The sequence below is a fragment of the Neomonachus schauinslandi genome, chromosome 6 (assembly GCF_002201575.2).
Source record: "Neomonachus schauinslandi chromosome 6, ASM220157v2, whole genome shotgun sequence".
Lineage (NCBI taxonomy): Eukaryota > Metazoa > Chordata > Mammalia > Carnivora > Phocidae > Neomonachus > Neomonachus schauinslandi.
In genome coordinates this window covers 120,949,687-120,967,167 of record NC_058408.1, presented here as the reverse complement: position 1 = coordinate 120,967,167, position 17,481 = coordinate 120,949,687, and the positions used below count along the sequence as shown (strand labels likewise).

The following is a 17,481-nucleotide window of genomic DNA, read 5'->3' as shown; positions in this document are numbered from 1 at the left end:
CTCTAGTTACAGAACTCAACTCAAATCGGCTTATATCAAAAAAGTGATTTATTAGTTCACATTACTGAAAAGTCCAGGTTTGGCTGGCTTAGGAATGTTGGATCCCAGGTTGAACTGCTGTCTTTAGGAATTGCTCTCACTTTCTCCACCCCTCTCTCTGTCCTCTCCTATGGACCTCATTCCCTGGTGAGGCAAAATGGCTGCCCACAGCCCCAGCCCACCTCCTGGCCTCCCAGCAATCTCAGCAGAAAGAGAACTAACCCCAGATGGTGCCAACCAGTGTTCTGGAATTGGGCCTCGGTGTCTCTGTGTGTTTGGGGTCACGTTCCCATCCCTGAACCAACCAACGTGGCCTGGGATGCAGTGCTCAGACTGGCCCAGCTCTGGAGTTAGGAACAGAGTCAGTTCTTCCCAACCTGCATGGACTGGAAAAGAGTCCCCAAGGAAAATCTGGTGCTTTTTCCCCAAAAAGGGGGCCTGAAATCTGGGCAGGCAATAATGAGAGGTGTCTTTTATAGATCCCCTGTCCCATTCCTGCTCTCCCACATTCTATAAACTTTTCCCAGCTCTGCCTGTTCACCTCCTCTCGCCACACCTGATCAAAATGCACCTGCCTCATGTCCCACCTAGCCAGACCCTACCCTCTGCTGGCCCTACTCAGTGCTGCTGGTGTAGGGAGCAATTTTCTGTGCCAAGTGAGATAAATGCCTTCAAAGGGCACTTTCTAGAGACACAGGCTCAACCTGATGTCAAACCAAGCACACGTCCAGATGGTGAGGCAGACCAGGGAGAAGGTGAGGGATTTAGAGTCAGGTAGGCCTTTCCTACCTACTCACATCTAGTGTTGGACCTCTCAGTGCCCTGCGTGCCACCTGGAACGTGACCCCACACAGGACAGTCAGTGAGGCCAGCCAACAGCAGAATGGGCTTCCTAGCCCCTCAGAGCCAGGGCCCCCGAGCCCTGCAAAGGGCAACATTTCTGGAATGTCATCTGAAAAACAAGAAACAGGGGTGCCTGGGTGGCTCAGTCAGCTAAGAGTCTGACTCCTGATTTTGGCTCAGGTCATGATCTCAGGGTTGTGAGATCGAGCCCCAAGTTGGTTGCCTGGGCATGGAGCCTGCTTAGGATTCTCTCTCTCCCTCTCCCCGCTCCAAGAAAAAGAAAAAGGGAAAGAAAAACAAGAAACAACCCAACCATCTTCCTTTGAATTCATGAAACACTGGGGGAATCCCATTCTGCTGGGGCCCGAGGCATGTAGGTGTAATTAGGCTGTGGAGGTGTTATTATGTTTGGCTAATATTGTTCGGGCAGAGGCAGAGACCAGAGGTGAGAACTTGGAGGACCCTTACCCAATCCTCCCTCCACCTAACTTTAGAATGAGGAATCTGGTTGACCAAAGCATGTAAAACACAGCAATATTTTTAAAAGCCAAAAATGTCAGGACATTTTAAATCTGCGTTGATAAAACATGAAAGCTGAACCCCAGTCTCCTCACCCCCATGTGAGAAAAGTGTGCTCAGACATCCATGTTGGGGGGTAGAAGGTCACTGAGCAAATGTGACACCCCAGCAGGTGTTAGCGTGGGCTGGCCTAGAACAGCCTGGCTTTGGGAGGTTAATCTGAGCAGGCCATAGTGGTCTGGGGTGGGGGAGGGGGCAGATACAATCACTCCCCAAACCCCAGGAGTGGAAGCAGGGAGTCACACCGATAGGAACATGGCAGGCGGGAAACCTTCTGTTTGGGAATTGCCTGGGACAACCTTTTTGTCACCTAGCTGGTGGCCCTGAGATTTCCCATACCATGGGGTAGAGGACTGAGGGCAAGGGGGGAGAGGGTAGTAGAGGTGGGTTGCCGAGGAGAACAAAGGCCCCGTGCCCTGATGCTGGGGTTTCAATGGACCTGAGGGGAAGGTTTCAGAGTCCAGTAGTCCCTGTCATTTGGTTTTTCTGTTTCTCTTGTCATTTTAGGAGCATTTCTGGAGTATTGACCAAACTGAATTTCGGATCCCACCCAGACTCATCATTCAGATATGGGATAATGACAAGTTTTCTCTGGATGACTATTTGGGTAGGGCTTACATTTGGATACTCTTCTCTAAGAAATTTTACTTGGAATTAGTGAAATCAGTTAAAATCCAGAATCAATGATTTAAATCTCCAGTACCGTGGATAATTAAGGGTTGGGGCACACTCATTGCCTGGATGTCCTCTGGGCAGTGTGGCCTACCTGCTTGCTGTCTCAAGCCCTCTGAAAATTTCGCACAGTGAACATCACCCTTTTCTGCAGGCCCCACCCACCTTCAAGGGCCCCCAAGGAGGCTCTTGCACCAGCTCCTGTCTTGCCATGAACACTCTGTTTCCACAAGGGAATGCCTCAGCCCTGTCTCCACATCTAGACTACCCACTTTGCCTCCTCAGCACATTGGAATTGGCTCCCTCCTCCTCTGAGCTGCTCTCAATCCCTTAATGTCACCAGCCCTTGTTCTTTCCCCGGGTCCATCCTCCTCTGTGGTTAAAGGCACTTGTTAAACAGCCCCCACCTTGGGCCCTTCCCTTTCTTGGTACACATGCCCCATCACCACCACAATAACATAATACTCTTCTGAATTCCCCTCTCCCAGGCCCTGGGTCTGCCTCACTGGGCTGCTCTGTTTTCCTTCCCACTCTTTATATGCAGACCTTTGCCTTCCCTGGGGTTCTTTGGCTCTTCCCCAAACCCCCTCATCAATTTACCAACCCCCTCCTAAGTTGAAGGTAAAAAGCTTCAATGTTCACCTTTCAGCAAGATACGACTCCTAAACAAGCACCTATAGCCTGCGCGCTCACAGTGCCTCTGTTCAGGGTAGCTTGAGACCACTATGAGCACATTCCAAATCTGCGTTTAGTGGACATCTAGTCTATAGATGTTTAGTTCTTTTGAGCTTGTAGAAGAGCTCTGTTTATGTTTGTATCTTTGAGAAATAAACCGTGTCACCCTCTGTGGATGCAGAGCAGTGGACAGACATTTCTTCTACCACTTTCCATCCTATCTGGAAGGAATTTTAAATGTCTACCAGGATCCCTTTCTCTAACTTACCCATCACCTGTTCAAAATCGCTGTCTGCCTCTCCTCTGACAAGAACATTCTGTCCACTTGTGAACAACGGCTGATCCATTGAAGCTTATTTGGGTCTAATTGTTTCCTTGGCTAGGTTTCCTGGAACTTGACTTGCATCGCACCATCATTCCAGCAAAATCATCAGAGAAATGCAGTTTGGACATGATTCCAGACCTCAAAGCCATGAACCCCCTTAAAGCAAAAACTGCCTCATTGTTTGAGCAGAAGTCCATGAAAGGCTGGTGGCCGTGCTATGCAGATAAAGATGGCTCCCGTGTGATGGCTGTATGACTATTTCCCAGTTCGGGGTCATTCATTCCTTTTGTCATTTAGGCTCTGCCCTCTCTCAGTTGATGCCAGATAAGATAAGGAAGTGTTAAACTGGTGAGACCTTAAGTTACAGGAATGGTTTGCACTGGGATCACAAGAGAAGGTGGCAGATGCCGTGAGCATATGTTCGGGGTTGTGTGGAAGGTGGAGGGATTGGAATGGTAGAGAAGCTAGGGCCCTGGGTGGCTACACTATTTCCTGAGGACCCTCCTTCACCGGGAGGGCTAAGTTATTCTGAGCTTTCAGTACAATTCAGTACAGAAAAAGGAACTTCAAATTCAAACTCTTTCTGTTTAAAAAAAATAAATTTAAAACGGTGGAGGAAGCAGGGAGCCCTGCCAGCCACTGGACACAAAGGCCGAAACTTATAAGCAAGTCTGGAGAACTCCCAGGTAGACTGTGACAGAGAAGCAGAAGTCCAGGTTGCCATGCATGTCACAGAAGACCACCTCATTCATCATGTAGTATTGCTATTAAGAACAGCCAACATCCTAGATCATTGATTAGGAGATAGGCAACATGCTAAGTGCCTCACGTTTTTTAAAACAATTTTGAGGTATAATTTACATAAAATAAACTGCACCTATTTATAGTGCACAATTGCATGAGTTTTGACTGATAGAGACACTCCTGAGACCACCACCAGAATCAAGATCCAGAACATTCGCATTGCTCCAGAAGTTTCCTTGTGCCCCGTGCAATCTACTGTTCCCTCCACTCCTGGCCCAGGAAACCACGTATCTGTTGTCTACCACTAAAGAGTAGTTTACAGATAATCTCACTTAGTTCTACTGACAATTCCAGAGAGTAGACATTATCTCCATTTTGTAGATTCAGGAAACAGGCTGGGATATAACATTATATGTTAACTATGCTTCAGTTAAAACTTTTTAAAATTTTATTTAAAAAATACTACTACTGAACTAGGTAAAATAAAAAACAACCCCCAAAATAGACTGGGAGAGATGCAGCGACTTGCCATAGTCAGACCCTCATTTTGTCTGACTCGTCCGTACAGGAGTCAGCCGGCTCCACCGTGGAGCCGGTTGTCAGGGTTGCGGTCCTCAGACTGTTGGTGACCTAGCGGACATTCCGGGGTCCTAGAAAGCCCGTGACAAGCCTGGCCATAAAAGTGGGCAACTTTCTAGACCTCTTTTGGCCTCAGCATCCTCAAGTGCACATGAGGGTCATCACAGTACCTGCTTTATAGGGTTGCTGTGAGCATCACACGGGGTTATCCACGTAGAAGCCTTAAATGGTGTCCAGGGCATCACTTAGGAACCTGTATGAACACAGACGTAGCATTCATTTGTTCGTTCATTCGTATATTCAGCTAGTGTACACTGAGTACCCATGGAGTGCCCTCCCTGCTCTGTACAGTGGGGCGAGCATGGTTAAGCAGGAAGCATGGAGGCTCCCTTGGAGCCCACAGTTAATGCTCAGTAAGTGTTCCATATTGTTATTAACAGTATTTAGGTTAATCTGGTCCAAATAAAGTTACAAAGGACAGTGTGTGAGAAGGCAAGGAGATGGATATGAGAAAGTTAGAGGATGGGGCACAGAGAATGAAAAGCAGGGAGCAGGGAGAGGGAAAGCTATTTGTCCTCTCAGTTTCCCACAATGGGTCGGTTCAGAAACACATGGAAGAGGAAATGCGATGAAATCTCTTGAGGAAAATTTAAGGCAATCTAAGGATTGTTTTACAAGAATAAAAATCATTGCTCAGGGAATACTCCTTGGGTTGAAATGAAAATATTTGTGAAACGTGATGTCATGTGTTTAACCTGTTCTGCTTTACTGAAGGGGAAAGTGGAGATGACATTGGAAATCCTCAATGAGCACGAGGCGGACGAGAGGCCAGCCGGGAAGGGACGAGATGAACCCAACATGAACCCCAAGCTGGACCCACCGAAGTGAGAGGCCCTTTTTGTTCTCCACGATGTCTGATCCCCAAACACCTGCAGTCTGAAAGCCCCCCTTCCAATATGCTTAGTGGAATGGATTCAGTGTTGTCTTACTTTTGCACTTAATAGGGGTGGGGGATGGAGAGCTTGGTGATCCAGCTTCATTTTAACCTTTCTCCTTTCCCACAAAACCAAAGTCCAGAGTGTCCTCAGTATCTTAGGGGGCCATAAAATGTTAAAGACTCTTTCTCAGCCAACTAAGGGGAATAATATCTTTTCTTGACTTTATCAATGTTATTTACTGTTCTTTAAACTGTGTTAGGTTCTGAGGTAAAGTATCTGTCCTACCCGAGTTGGGTAGGTAAAACCATTTCTTTGCAATTTTTGCAGCCGACCAGAAACCTCCTTCCTCTGGTTCACCAACCCGTGTAAGACCATGAAGTTCATCGTGTGGCGCCGATTTAAGTGGGTCATCATCGGCCTGCTATTGCTGCTGATTCTGCTGCTCTTCGTGGCCGTGCTCCTGTACTCCTTACCGGTAGGAGTCCTTGGCCTCGTGTCTTGGCCTTTTGTGTGTGATTTATGGTCAGTCACCCAAGTTGGTTCTTGCCTTGACCTACTTAGCAGTTGTGGTGTTGCAACCCTTCAGCCTGTGGGAAATTTAAAGTGATTGTGTGTTGTGATGAAAAGGACATTCTTAGGGTGTCACAAATTACAGGCAGAACTTCCTGGTTTGAAAAAAATTTTGGTTTCAGGAATTCTAGGAGAAACCCCTCAGACCTTTAGCAATGTGGGTCAGGATAATAGCCAGCATATCTGACTGATCTTCCTACCTTCACACTTTCTTGTCCCAAACCATCCTGCAAGCTAACTCCTTCTCCTCGCATCCACAGATCCCCAAATCTGGGCTCAGTATAGGTCCACATTAACCCTGAACTTCACCCAAACTAGCTAGTGCCCACAGCTCCCCCACAGGTATTGCCCTTACCTGCCAGGAAGCCTTTGCCAATGCTGTTCCCTTGCCCATGTTGTGTCTATCAAAACTTTACTTGTTCTTTAAGGCCTGCATCACATAACCTCTCCCTTAAATTTTCCTCAATCACCTTAGTCATAAATGGGAGTCTAGATGGGAGGTTTGCCTGTGTGCCCAGAAGTCGTACCTTCATTCTTTCATTCGAGGGATTTATTGAGCGTCTACTACGGGCTAGGAATCAGGATGTTGAGATGACCAAGGCTTGATTCCTTACCCACGAACAGTTCATGGCCTGGGGACAAGCAGACATATGAATAAGTAAATTATTATGAAAGACAAGCTTTTATAGAGATAGGAACAGATGAGCATAGGATCCTATGGCTGAGGATGGTTTCACCAAGGAGGTAAAGCCCATTTTGCCAAGTGGAGAAGGGACAGTCCAGGCATTTAAAGTCTCTTCCTTCGACTCGTACTGGAAATAATACAGATGTTTTTGTGGAGGGTAACATAGTCACAACCACAACAGCAGAGATGTAAGGTCTCTATTTGTCCCTAGTGTCATACTTCGTTTGTTAATGCACACGTACACTGGTTTCTACTTGCCAGTAGTCCGATCTGTTTTGACCATTTAAAAAACAGTAATTTCGGGCGCCTGGGTGGCTCAGTCGTTAAGCGGCTGCCTTCGGCTCAGGTCATGATCCCAGGGTCCTGGGATCGAGTCCCACATCAGGCTCCCTGCTCAGCGGGAAGCCTGCTTCTCCCTCTCCCACTCCCCCTGCTTGTGTTCCTGCTCTCGCTGTCTCTGTCAAATAAATAAATAAAATCTTTAAAAAAAAAACCAGTAATTTCTTCTTACTGACTTAGATTCTATTGATTTAAACCAGTGGTTCTCAACTGATGGCAGTTTTGCTCTCGGTAGGATGGTTGGCACCCCTTGGGGTTGCCGCGGACACGGGGCAGGTAGAGGCCAGGAAGGCTGCACACACCGCAGGGCATGGGCCAGTCCCCGATGACAGAGAATCACGTGGTTCTAAATGGCAGTAGTGCCAAGGCTGAGAAACCCTAACTTATTTTTTTTTTTTTTAACATTCTGTTTTCTTTTTAGAATTACTTGTCAATGAAGATTGTGAGGCCAAATGCATAGTGGAAGCAAAAGCTTCTTTTCAAGTCATCCGGCAATGAGGGAATCCTGTCTCCGTTTATAGACCGAAATCAAGAGTGATTTTGTTTGCATCTGACACTGATCCGAGCGGCTTGTTAGGTTACTTCACCGAGGCCCGGAGCTCCCAGAGGTCTAGGTCCTGAAAAGTCAGGCCAACAAGCAACATTTTTATTTTGTTATCTTTTGAAGTATTAAGTTTTAACCATGTTTCTCGGGACATTTTTCAAGGTGGCTGGTTCCATTTAAAAAGCATCTTTTTTATGAGTCTTTAATTTTATAATTCAATTTTTAGAAATTGCTGAAATCAAACTAGACTATTTCTGCATCTTAACTTCATATACTTATTTGTAATCAAAAAGGACTGTGCATTATAAAATAGAATAGTGAGAGTCATTCTTATTTATGCCTGCAACCACTTTTACGGTATTTTATACGGACGAGTGTCATAAGACTCTATTCAATCTCTGTGATGAACCCAAATAAAAACATTTCACCTTTGACACATAGCTGTTCATTGTAGCTGTGCGCTGAGCTGGGAAGGAGGCAGTTCGTAGTCCTCTGGGTCTCCGTGGATGGAATGGCACAGCATACCACTCAGCCATAAACCTTTCATACGTGTGCTGCCAAATCTTAGCCAGTGGGCCAAACTGAGGCTAATATAATAAATAATAAGAGCTAATGCTTATTAAAAGTACTTATTCTTTGTACAGCATTGTTTCAAATGCTTTATGTGTATTAACTCATTTAATCCTCAAGATAATCCTATAAAGAAAGGTAGGTAACGGGCGCCTGGGTGGCTCAGTTGGTTGAGCGACTGCCTTCGGCTCAGGTCATGATCCTGGAGTCCCTGGATCGAGTCCCGCATCGGGCTCCCTGCTTGGCGGGGAGTCTGCTTCTCCCTCTGACCCTCCCCTCTCTCATGTGCTCTCTCTCATTCTCTCTCTCTCAAATAAATAAATAAAATCTTAAAAAAAAAAAAAAAGAAAGGTAGGTAACATCAACCCCATTTTACAGTTGAAGAAATGGAGGCACAAAGGTGAAGTAACTTGCAAAAGGCCACACAACCAATAAATGGTAGAGCTGGAATTTGAACCCAGGCAGTCTGGGTTCTTCCTTCTTAACTTCTCTTGACCACCACACTATTCCACCAGTGGGAAGACTGTCATGAGGGGCATGGGGCTGATGGTCAAGTAGGGAATGATAGTAGCAACCAGTATGGCTCCAGGCCAACACCAAACAGCGTGCCTTCTAGAACATCGTCCTGATACTACATGAGACCATGGTGAGATCAACAAACAGTTCTATTCCCAACACAGAACCAGGGGGAGCAAGAAATGGTACCATAATGGTGATGCTTTTGGACATAGAGATAACATTATACCACAATGGTGACTGTCTTGGCATTATTGCTGAGTTGTTGCCTATTTTGAACATTTTATGTTCTCCCCCCCGAATTTTAACATTCTAAGTGTGCTCAATACATAAAATGGTGGAGAGCCACAGCACTCAGTAAATCAGAATGCTCGCCATTTCCCCAGGCACCTTGTACTCTCCTCCCTGAGTCTGGGCATGTTATCACCCACCCGAAATGCCTCCACCCACCTGCACTGGTAACAGCTCTGCCCACCCTTGAAGTTCTGGTTCAGATGCCACTTTCTCCTGACACCTCTTAGGCACCAAAGTGATCCTTCAATATCAGATGCAAACATACTAATACAACCTTCCTAGAGAGATACATTAAGAGCCCTAACAAATGTTTGTGCCCTTTGACCCAGTAATTTCACTCCTGAGTATTAACTCCAAGGAAATGATCAGAAAGGCAGCCCAAGGTGCATGTACAAAAATGTACATGACAGTGTGCTTCATAATGGTACAAATCAGAAACAGCTTAAATGCCCAAGTAGAGGGGAATGGTTGAATATATGGCAAAATCCCTATATTGGTGCAAAGGATGAAAATATATCAATTTAACATTTTGTTACTGACATCAGAAAATGCTAATATGAGACACAATCCCAAAAAATCATATACAAATCTATATAAAATTAGCCCCAAAATACATGGGTGTCTATAAAGAAATGCACCAAAATACTAGCAGTGTAAGGAACTTATGCAAGATTTGTATTTGTGCATATTGAAATAATTTATAAAAGTAAATCAACATTGGAGGTTCATAACAATAAAACTAAGAGATCCAGTTGGAGAAATATTGCTATACTTTGTTTCACCTTGTAGTGATAATGGGTGTGGCTTGTTTTCGCAACTGACTGTAAGCTCCTTTAGGACAGAGTTAACACCTGTGGGATCACCCCAGGCTGCTCCAGAGCAGCAGGCGTGGATTTGTACCCCTGGTCATGCCTCAGACTCATCTGCATCCTGGGAACGATAATGCCTCCCTCACTGGATTAAGGTGAGGGCTGAATGGAATCATGTATGGAAAGCACCTTTACAATATCTGAGGCCTGGCCAGTACTCAACACATGGAAGCTTCCAGTATTACATCAGACCTGTACATCTGATGTTCTAGTTCCAAAAGCAGATAAAAGCAGACTCGTTTCCTTCCAAGACTCACTAAATAGGAGAAAAACAGCTGGAAGACTGCCTTCCACCTGCTCAAGACCGAGAAAGAAGAAGGGCGGGGGGGGGTCTCGAAGTCAGGAGGAAGAAAACAGGTCCGTTACCACCGTGTCAGGCGCAGTGTCAAAGCCGATATGTACAGTGGTGGCAGGGCCACCATTCTTCCAGTGCTTTCAGACTGCTGCAGGCTGGGGACCCCTGGGCCCTCCCTGTTGGGGGTTGACAGGTGTCACCATGGTGCTCAGCTGTGGACGAGCGAGACTCCTAACCTGAGTCACACTGGACCTACACCCAAACCGCTACTTTCTTGGAACATCACATCATCTTGCTTATAATTAACGGAAGGTTGACCGCTTTCAGCTAATTTAGGGGACATTTTAATGATGTAAGGGAGACAATTTCACTTAAAACTAGATTATCTTGGAGGAAAAAAAAATAGGCTCCACAAAAAAACATTGCTCCAGGCAAGGCTGTTATTTTGAATATTTAACTATCAGTACGGCCCTGACACCAGCCAATCAGAATAGAGGCTTTACCCCATCACAGGGGAGAATGGCTATTATAAACCTAGAACTGCCACACCAGTGCGTGCAGGTTGAATATTAGCCTTCCTTCCAGGGAACCCCACCAATACATGCTCCCACAGTGCCTCCCTTGAGGAATACAGGCATACCTCAGAGATACTGCGGGCTTGGTGAGTACAGACTTAGCCTAATTCTTAAGAGCTCTAGGATTTTGGGTAGAATAAATGGGCATTGGCTTCAACTTTAAGTCACCAGCTGCATTAGCCCCTAACAAGAGAGTCAGCTTGTCCCTGGAAGCTTTGGAGCCAGGCATTGACTCGACTCTAGCTATGAAAGTCCTAGATGGCATCTTCTTCTGATATGACTGTTTTCTCTACATGGAAAAATCTGTTGTTGAGTGCGGCCACCTTCATTATCTTAGCAAGATCTTCTGGATAACTTGCTGCAGCTTCTACATCAACACTTGCTGCTTCACTGTTACGTTATGGAGATGGCTTCTTTCCTTGAACCTCACGACCCAACTTCTGCTAGCTTCAAACTCTGCAGCTTCCTCACCTCTCCCAGCCTTCACAGAATTAAAGAAAGTTAGGGCCTTGCTCCAGATCAGGCTTTAGCTTAAGGAAATGTTGTGGCTGGTTGGAGCTTCTATCTAGACCCCTAGAACTTTCTCCGTATCAGCAATGAGGCTGTTCTGCTTTCTTTATCATGTGTTCACTGGAGTAGCACTTTGAATTTCCTTCAAGAACTTTTCCTTTGCATTTACAACGGGGCTAACTGGCTCAAGAGGCCTAGCCTTCGGCCTCTTTCAGCTTTTGACGTGTCTTCCGCACTATGCTTAATCATTTCTAGCTATTGATTTAAAATGAGAGATGTGCACTCGGCATCAGGGAAATCCAAATCAAAACCTCAATGAGATACCACCTCACACCAGTCAGAATGGCTAAAATTAACAAGTCAGGAAATGACAGATGTTGGCGAGGATACAGAGAAAGGGGAACCCTCCTACACTGTTGGTGGGAATGCAAGCTGGTGCAGTCACTCTGGAAAACAGTATGGAGATTCCTCAAAAAGTTAAAAATAGAGCTACCCTACAACCTAGCAATTGCATTACTGGGTATTTACCCCAAGGATACAAATGTAGTGATCTGAAGGGGCACCTGCACCCCAATGTTTATAGCAGCAATGTCCACAATAGGCAAACTATGGAAAGAGCCTAGATGTCCATCAACAGATGAATGGATAAAGAAGATGTGGTATATACACACAATGGAATATTATGCAGCCATCAAAAAAAATGAAATCTTGCCATTTGCAACAACGTGGATGGAACTAGAGGGTATTATGCTAAGTGAAATAAGTTAATCAGAGAAAGACAAGTATCATATGACCTCACTGATACTAGGACTTTGAGAAACAAGACAGAGGATCATAGGGGAAGGGAGAGAAAAATGAAACAAGACGAAACCAGAGAGGGAGACAAACCATAAGAGACTCTTAATCTTAGGAAACAAACTGAGGGTGGCTGGAGTGGTGGGGGGTGGGAAGGATGGGGTGGCTGGGTGGGTATGTGCTATGGTGAGTGCTGTGAATTGTGTAAGACTGATGAGTCACAGACCTGTACCCCTGAAACAACTAATACATTATATGTTAATTAAAAAAAATTTTTTTAAATAAAAAGATAAAATGAGAGATGCGCAACTCTTCCTTCCACTTGGGGGCCACTATAGGGTTATTAACTGGCCTGATATCAATATTGTTGTGTCTCAGGGAATAGGGAAGCCTGAGGAGAGGGAGAGAGATGGGGTGGAGCAGTCAGAACACATGCATTTATTAAGTTTGCTGTCTTATATGGGCGCAATTCATGGCACCCCAAAACAGTTACAATAGTAACATCAAAGAGCACTGATCACACATTACCATAAGAAATAGAATAATAAAAATGAAAAAGTTTTAAATGACCAAAATGTGATTACACAAAGTGAGCAAATGCAGTTGGAAAAATGGTGCCAATCGACTTGCTCGACACAGGGTTGCCACAAACCTTCAAATGTAAAAAACGCACTACCCATGAAGTTCAATAAAGCAGAGCGTGGTAACAAGAGGCTTGCCTCTAGTTGCTGAGTAGATCAACGAACGGCTATAAGGAAAGTCTTTTCCTCCTTTGCCTTCAGCAGACCTGACTGGAATGCACAATTGTGGTTCCTTTGAGTAAGTGGCTGTGGAGCTCTATTAGAAATGAAATAATTCCCAGAGAGAGTATTAAGCTGGCTTTCTGCGTAGCACCCCTCCCCCTCCTCCCATCCCCCCCGAAAAATGCTTCATCTTGTCAAAAGATAATGGTCCCTCATTTGAGGTTGTTAGCCGCCTGGTGACCTATAAATGATAGCTAAAAGCTGGAACTAATCTCAGTCCAGTCAGATTGTCACTTCGCTGTGAATTAAACGCCACTTAGTCCTAACTGATTCTAGCAAGTGCCACCATTACCATTGGAGTCTTCATTAGGAAAATAAATCTCCATCAATGTCTTGGGCATGACAGGGAACTGAAAATCCTGACAGGCTAACACTTGATTTTGTTTTGTTCTTCCTTTCTCATTTTAGGGCTAGAAAAATATATATATATGTCACAATTAGGCCTGCACGTTGCTTTAAAGAGCTGTTTAAAAGGTGGGCCGAGTTCTGAAGCCCATTTTGGAAAGGGAGCGGAGGGGAGCTGAGCAGTCTGGTTTTCCAGCTGCTGGCCAAGTGGCAGCTCTTTGCTCCTCTGAGTTCACCCCGGCTCGGAGGATTGTTTGTCCAAAGACTGGAGCTGACTTGTTTCACCACTGTTGAGCAGATGTTATTATAAATACCAGGAGAAGGCAAGGGTGCTTTCCAGAAACTGCTGTTCAGTTCAGAGAAAGTACAACTTGACAGCCATGTGGGGAACCAACACTGACAATGATTTCAAAGTTTAAAAACCCTCTACAGTTTAAGTATTTCATGCTAAATAGATTTCTTTGTGAGGCCAATACGTTCAGTACTCTGGACCATATGCATGTAGCCTCCCAAAGCAGATGGGAATTCCATTCCAAAGAATGCTTTTCAGAGTCTGCTTGATGTGGAATTAGTTCATAATGGAGTCGATGTTGTAAATAGATTAAGCACCCACCATCTTTGCAGCCGAGTTTTGTGTTTGTTCAGCATTGAATGGCAACTCCCTAATCTTTCTTAGGTTAAACATAATGGTGTCCCAAGGAAGATCAAAGGAAGGCTGCTTTTCCCTTGGATATACATCCCCGAAATGAAATGCCAGAGTTCATGAAGTTCAAGAAAAACACAAGAGAAACATGTAACATGGACTAACTGCAAGACCAAACGAGTAAGGGAATGTAATGAAAAACACAGGCCCGCCATATGTATGGTCAAACTCATAACTTCAGGGGTGCAACTTCGTGGGGGATACAGACTCCAGATTTTTACTATCTAAATAAACTTAACAGGAAAGAAAAAGTATAGTTTTTTGAGCCACTCCATAGTCAACTGAATGCTTCTCAGGGCAACCTGATTTTGCCAAAAAGTTTATCTCAACTTCTTAAAAAGGCCCATTCAGCCCTTGACTAATATTAATGTGCTACTTCCATGTGTTTTCACAAAATCCTAGAGCCAAACCCATAATCCTCTCCCCCGTCATATTTCAGCTAAGTCCTGGCCCGGTAATTATCAGGAAGAGGACCAGGAATATCCAGCTGCATCCCGATGCGGCACGGCAGCCTTTCAGAAGGGGTTTCGCTTGGATCAACAGGATAAACAAAATGAATGAATGGAATCCTGTCTTTGAGGCGGCGAGAGCGTGGGGCCAGGGGATTCCAGACGTCTGGAAGCCTGTGAGCTCAGCCGGGTCGGTCACAGCATAACGCTGTGACTTTGGGTATCCCGTCTTCAGCCTCTTTTCCCTCCTTTGTGACAGGGATGCTGAATTCAATGAGCCTGTCTGTCCCAGCATTGTTTATGCTTCTCTGGGGCTTGGTTTCCTCACCTGTAAAACCGGGACTATAATCCTCGTGGAATGATTATGAACATAACATTATTTAAAATATGCAGAAGTGTGGAGAACAGTACTGGAGACAAAGCGAGCATGCAATGCTCATTTGAGTCAGTATCTTAATCATCGTCCTCATCGCTACAGGACAAGAACAGCCAAACAGATATGGGCCCAACGGTCTCCTCCATGTTCTGCTTTTGAAAAAATGTAGTCTGAGAAAGGATTCGAAGCACTGCTATCCCAAATGATGCTGATGTCCCCCAAGTTCTAAGTGCACGTTCTTAAGTAGAGAAAGCAGGCAAAAGTGCTAAGAGAATAAGCCAGTCCCCCCGCCCCCCAAATTCAACAGAATTACCATACGATCCAGCAATTCCACTTCTGGGTATATACCCCCAAAGAACCGAAAGCCGAGACTTGAACCTATTTGTACGGTGAAGCTTGTGTCGGCAGCATGCAAACAGCCGAAAGGTAAAAGCAGCCCAAGTGTCCACTGAAAGACGAGTGGATAAAGCAGATGGGGCATGGGGATACAATGAAATATTCTTCAGCCTTCAAAAGGCAAGAAACTGTGGCCCATGCTGCAGCTTGGGTGATGAACGCGTAGCGCCTGAGACGCATCAGGAGGGCATTGTGCAGGTGAAATAAGCCAGACAGAGAACAGAAGCTGCACTATCCCACCTAACACAGCGTCCCCAGAGCATCAAACTCCTAGAGACAGGAGGAGACTGGTGGTTGCCAGGGGGCTGAGGAGGGGGAATTGTGGGGGGGTTTTGTTTAATGCGGACAGTTCCGGCTTCACCAGATGAGAAGCTTCTATGAGAACTGAGATCGTGCCTCAGCGGGAACGCACCTGGTGCCAATGAGCCGCACACCTAGGAATGCTAAGTTCATGTTATGTGTATTCTACCACCATAAAAAGAATGGGCAGAGAATGAAAGGTCTGTTCAGACAGACCCTTCCATGAACTCAGGGGACCTACTCTTCTCCTGCTCCCCGTGGATCCAAGAGGCCAGGAACACTTGCTGACTAACCACGGGGTGAGTCCTGTCTCGTAACCAAAGTACAGGTCACACAAGGGTCTTTGGAGAGCTAAATCGAGCGCTCACAGGTCAGATTTGCTTGGCCCAAACTGCCTTTTTTGAATTAGGCGTCCATACTTTAAATATGAGAAAAATTTATATTAAAAAATAATGTTTTGAGCTTTTCTTAACAAATGATAAGATCTGTTAATATTTCAGTGGGGAAAAAAAAAAAAAAGAATCATCCGGAAGCCTCCAGGCTGGGTATCTCTTGTCCCTGTCTCCCCCATCACAGCCATGCCCCCGCCCTGCTCCCGCTCTGGACTTTAGGGCAGCACCTCCCTCCCTCCTGGACCCTTCTCACCCTCCCCAGCTGCCCCAAGTCAGCCACAACCCCAGGTTCCAGGGAAGTACAATTAGCAGCTTTCAAACAGACTTCTGTCAGAAAAGGACATGTGAACAGCCAATATGGAAAGAAGCTCACTCTGATTACTAAGGAGGAGAATACAAAGGTAAAGCCTCAATGAGGTAGCCTTTCCCACCCCTCAGATGGGCAGAAAATTTAAAAGTCTGACTTCAAAGACTCATGAGGGATTGAACAATGTATATTTTTTACACAGCTGGTGGGAGTATAAATTGGGTAAAACCACTGTGGAAAACAATGTGGCATTGACCCAGCGACTCCACGTCTCAGCTTATACCCTAGAGAAACATCAACACCCGGGTACCTGCAGGCAGATACAAGAAGGTTTGAAATAGCAGAACCCTGGAGAGACCCCCATGTCCATTAACAGCAACTGCATAACAGGGGTGAGGTGTAGTTCTATAACAACATATTATAAAGCGCTGAATGAATGAACTGGGAATGAATCACAGCCACAAAGGACATGCTTAGTAAAAATGTTGGGTGGAAGAACAAGTCAGAGAAGAATCCCTACAACATTCTTTCTTTTATGTACAATTTAAAAACATGGAACACCAGGGGCGCCTGGGTGGCTCAGTCGGTTAAGCGACTGCCTTCGGCTCAGGTCATGATCCTGGAGTCCCTGGATCGAGTCCCGCATCAGGCTCCCTGCTCAGCGGGGGGTCTGCTTCTCCCTCTGACCCTCCCCCCTCTCATGTGCTCTCTCTCATTCTCTCTCTCTGAAATAAATAAATAAAATCTTTAAAAAAAAAAAAAAAAAAAACATGGAACACCAAACATATTGTTTAGCCGGCAAAGACATGGTAAATCTACAAAGACAAGCAAAGGGTTGTCAGCCTCGGGAGATGGAGATCTTTGGGGAGGGGAGGAAATGGAACTAGGCGGGGAAGGAGATAGAACCAGGGAGGGGTTCCTTGACAGGTCCAAAGATAATGGTAAATGTTTCTTTTTACTGGGTGGTGGGTACAGGGATGCGCGTTCATGGAATCATTATTACTTATATTTCCTATGTCCTATAAAGATACTCTTTTGGAGCTAATATGTAATTTTTCAAAAAATTCCAAAGTTGCTTCTTCTTTCCAAAAGGATCAGGTCACTCACTGCACAGTCTGCTGAGGTTAAACGTGAAGAACAGCTTTCTGAGGCACTCAAACTCATGGCAAAGTTGATCTGGGAACAAACACACAGTAAGTCTGGTAAAAGCTGTTCATCACGGTCATTCAAAACCTCAGGTAGAGAGAAGGTCAGAAGAGTGTCAGAGTCTGGGGCGCCTGGCTGGCTCAGGAGGTGGCGTGTGTGACTCTTGATCTTGGGGTTGTGGGTTCAAGCCCCACACTGGGTGCAGAGAGTACTTAAAAATTTTTTTTTAAATCTTAAAAAAAAAAAATGGGCATGGGGGGCAGAAAAATGTCAGAGTCTAGTCAGGAAACAGAGTCCACATCAGGCAT

General features: G+C 45.4%; 1 protein-coding gene across 2 annotated transcripts in view; it reads left to right on the top strand.

The window, feature by feature from the left end:
• Positions 1-7,954, top strand: part of MYOF (myoferlin) — a 152,592-nt gene extending 144,638 nt beyond the window's left edge. For both annotated transcript variants that reach the window (XM_021699796.1, XM_021699795.1), the window contains 5 exons: positions 1,969-2,068; positions 3,192-3,382; positions 5,231-5,340; positions 5,722-5,869; positions 7,410-7,954. In XM_021699796.1, coding sequence (XP_021555471.1) covers positions 1,969-2,068; positions 3,192-3,382; positions 5,231-5,340; positions 5,722-5,869; positions 7,410-7,448 — 588 coding nt within the window. In that variant the 3' untranslated portion in view covers positions 7,449-7,954. The remainder of the gene's footprint in view (positions 1-1,968; positions 2,069-3,191; positions 3,383-5,230; positions 5,341-5,721; positions 5,870-7,409) is intronic.
• The last annotated feature ends 9,527 nt before the right edge of the window (positions 7,955-17,481 follow it).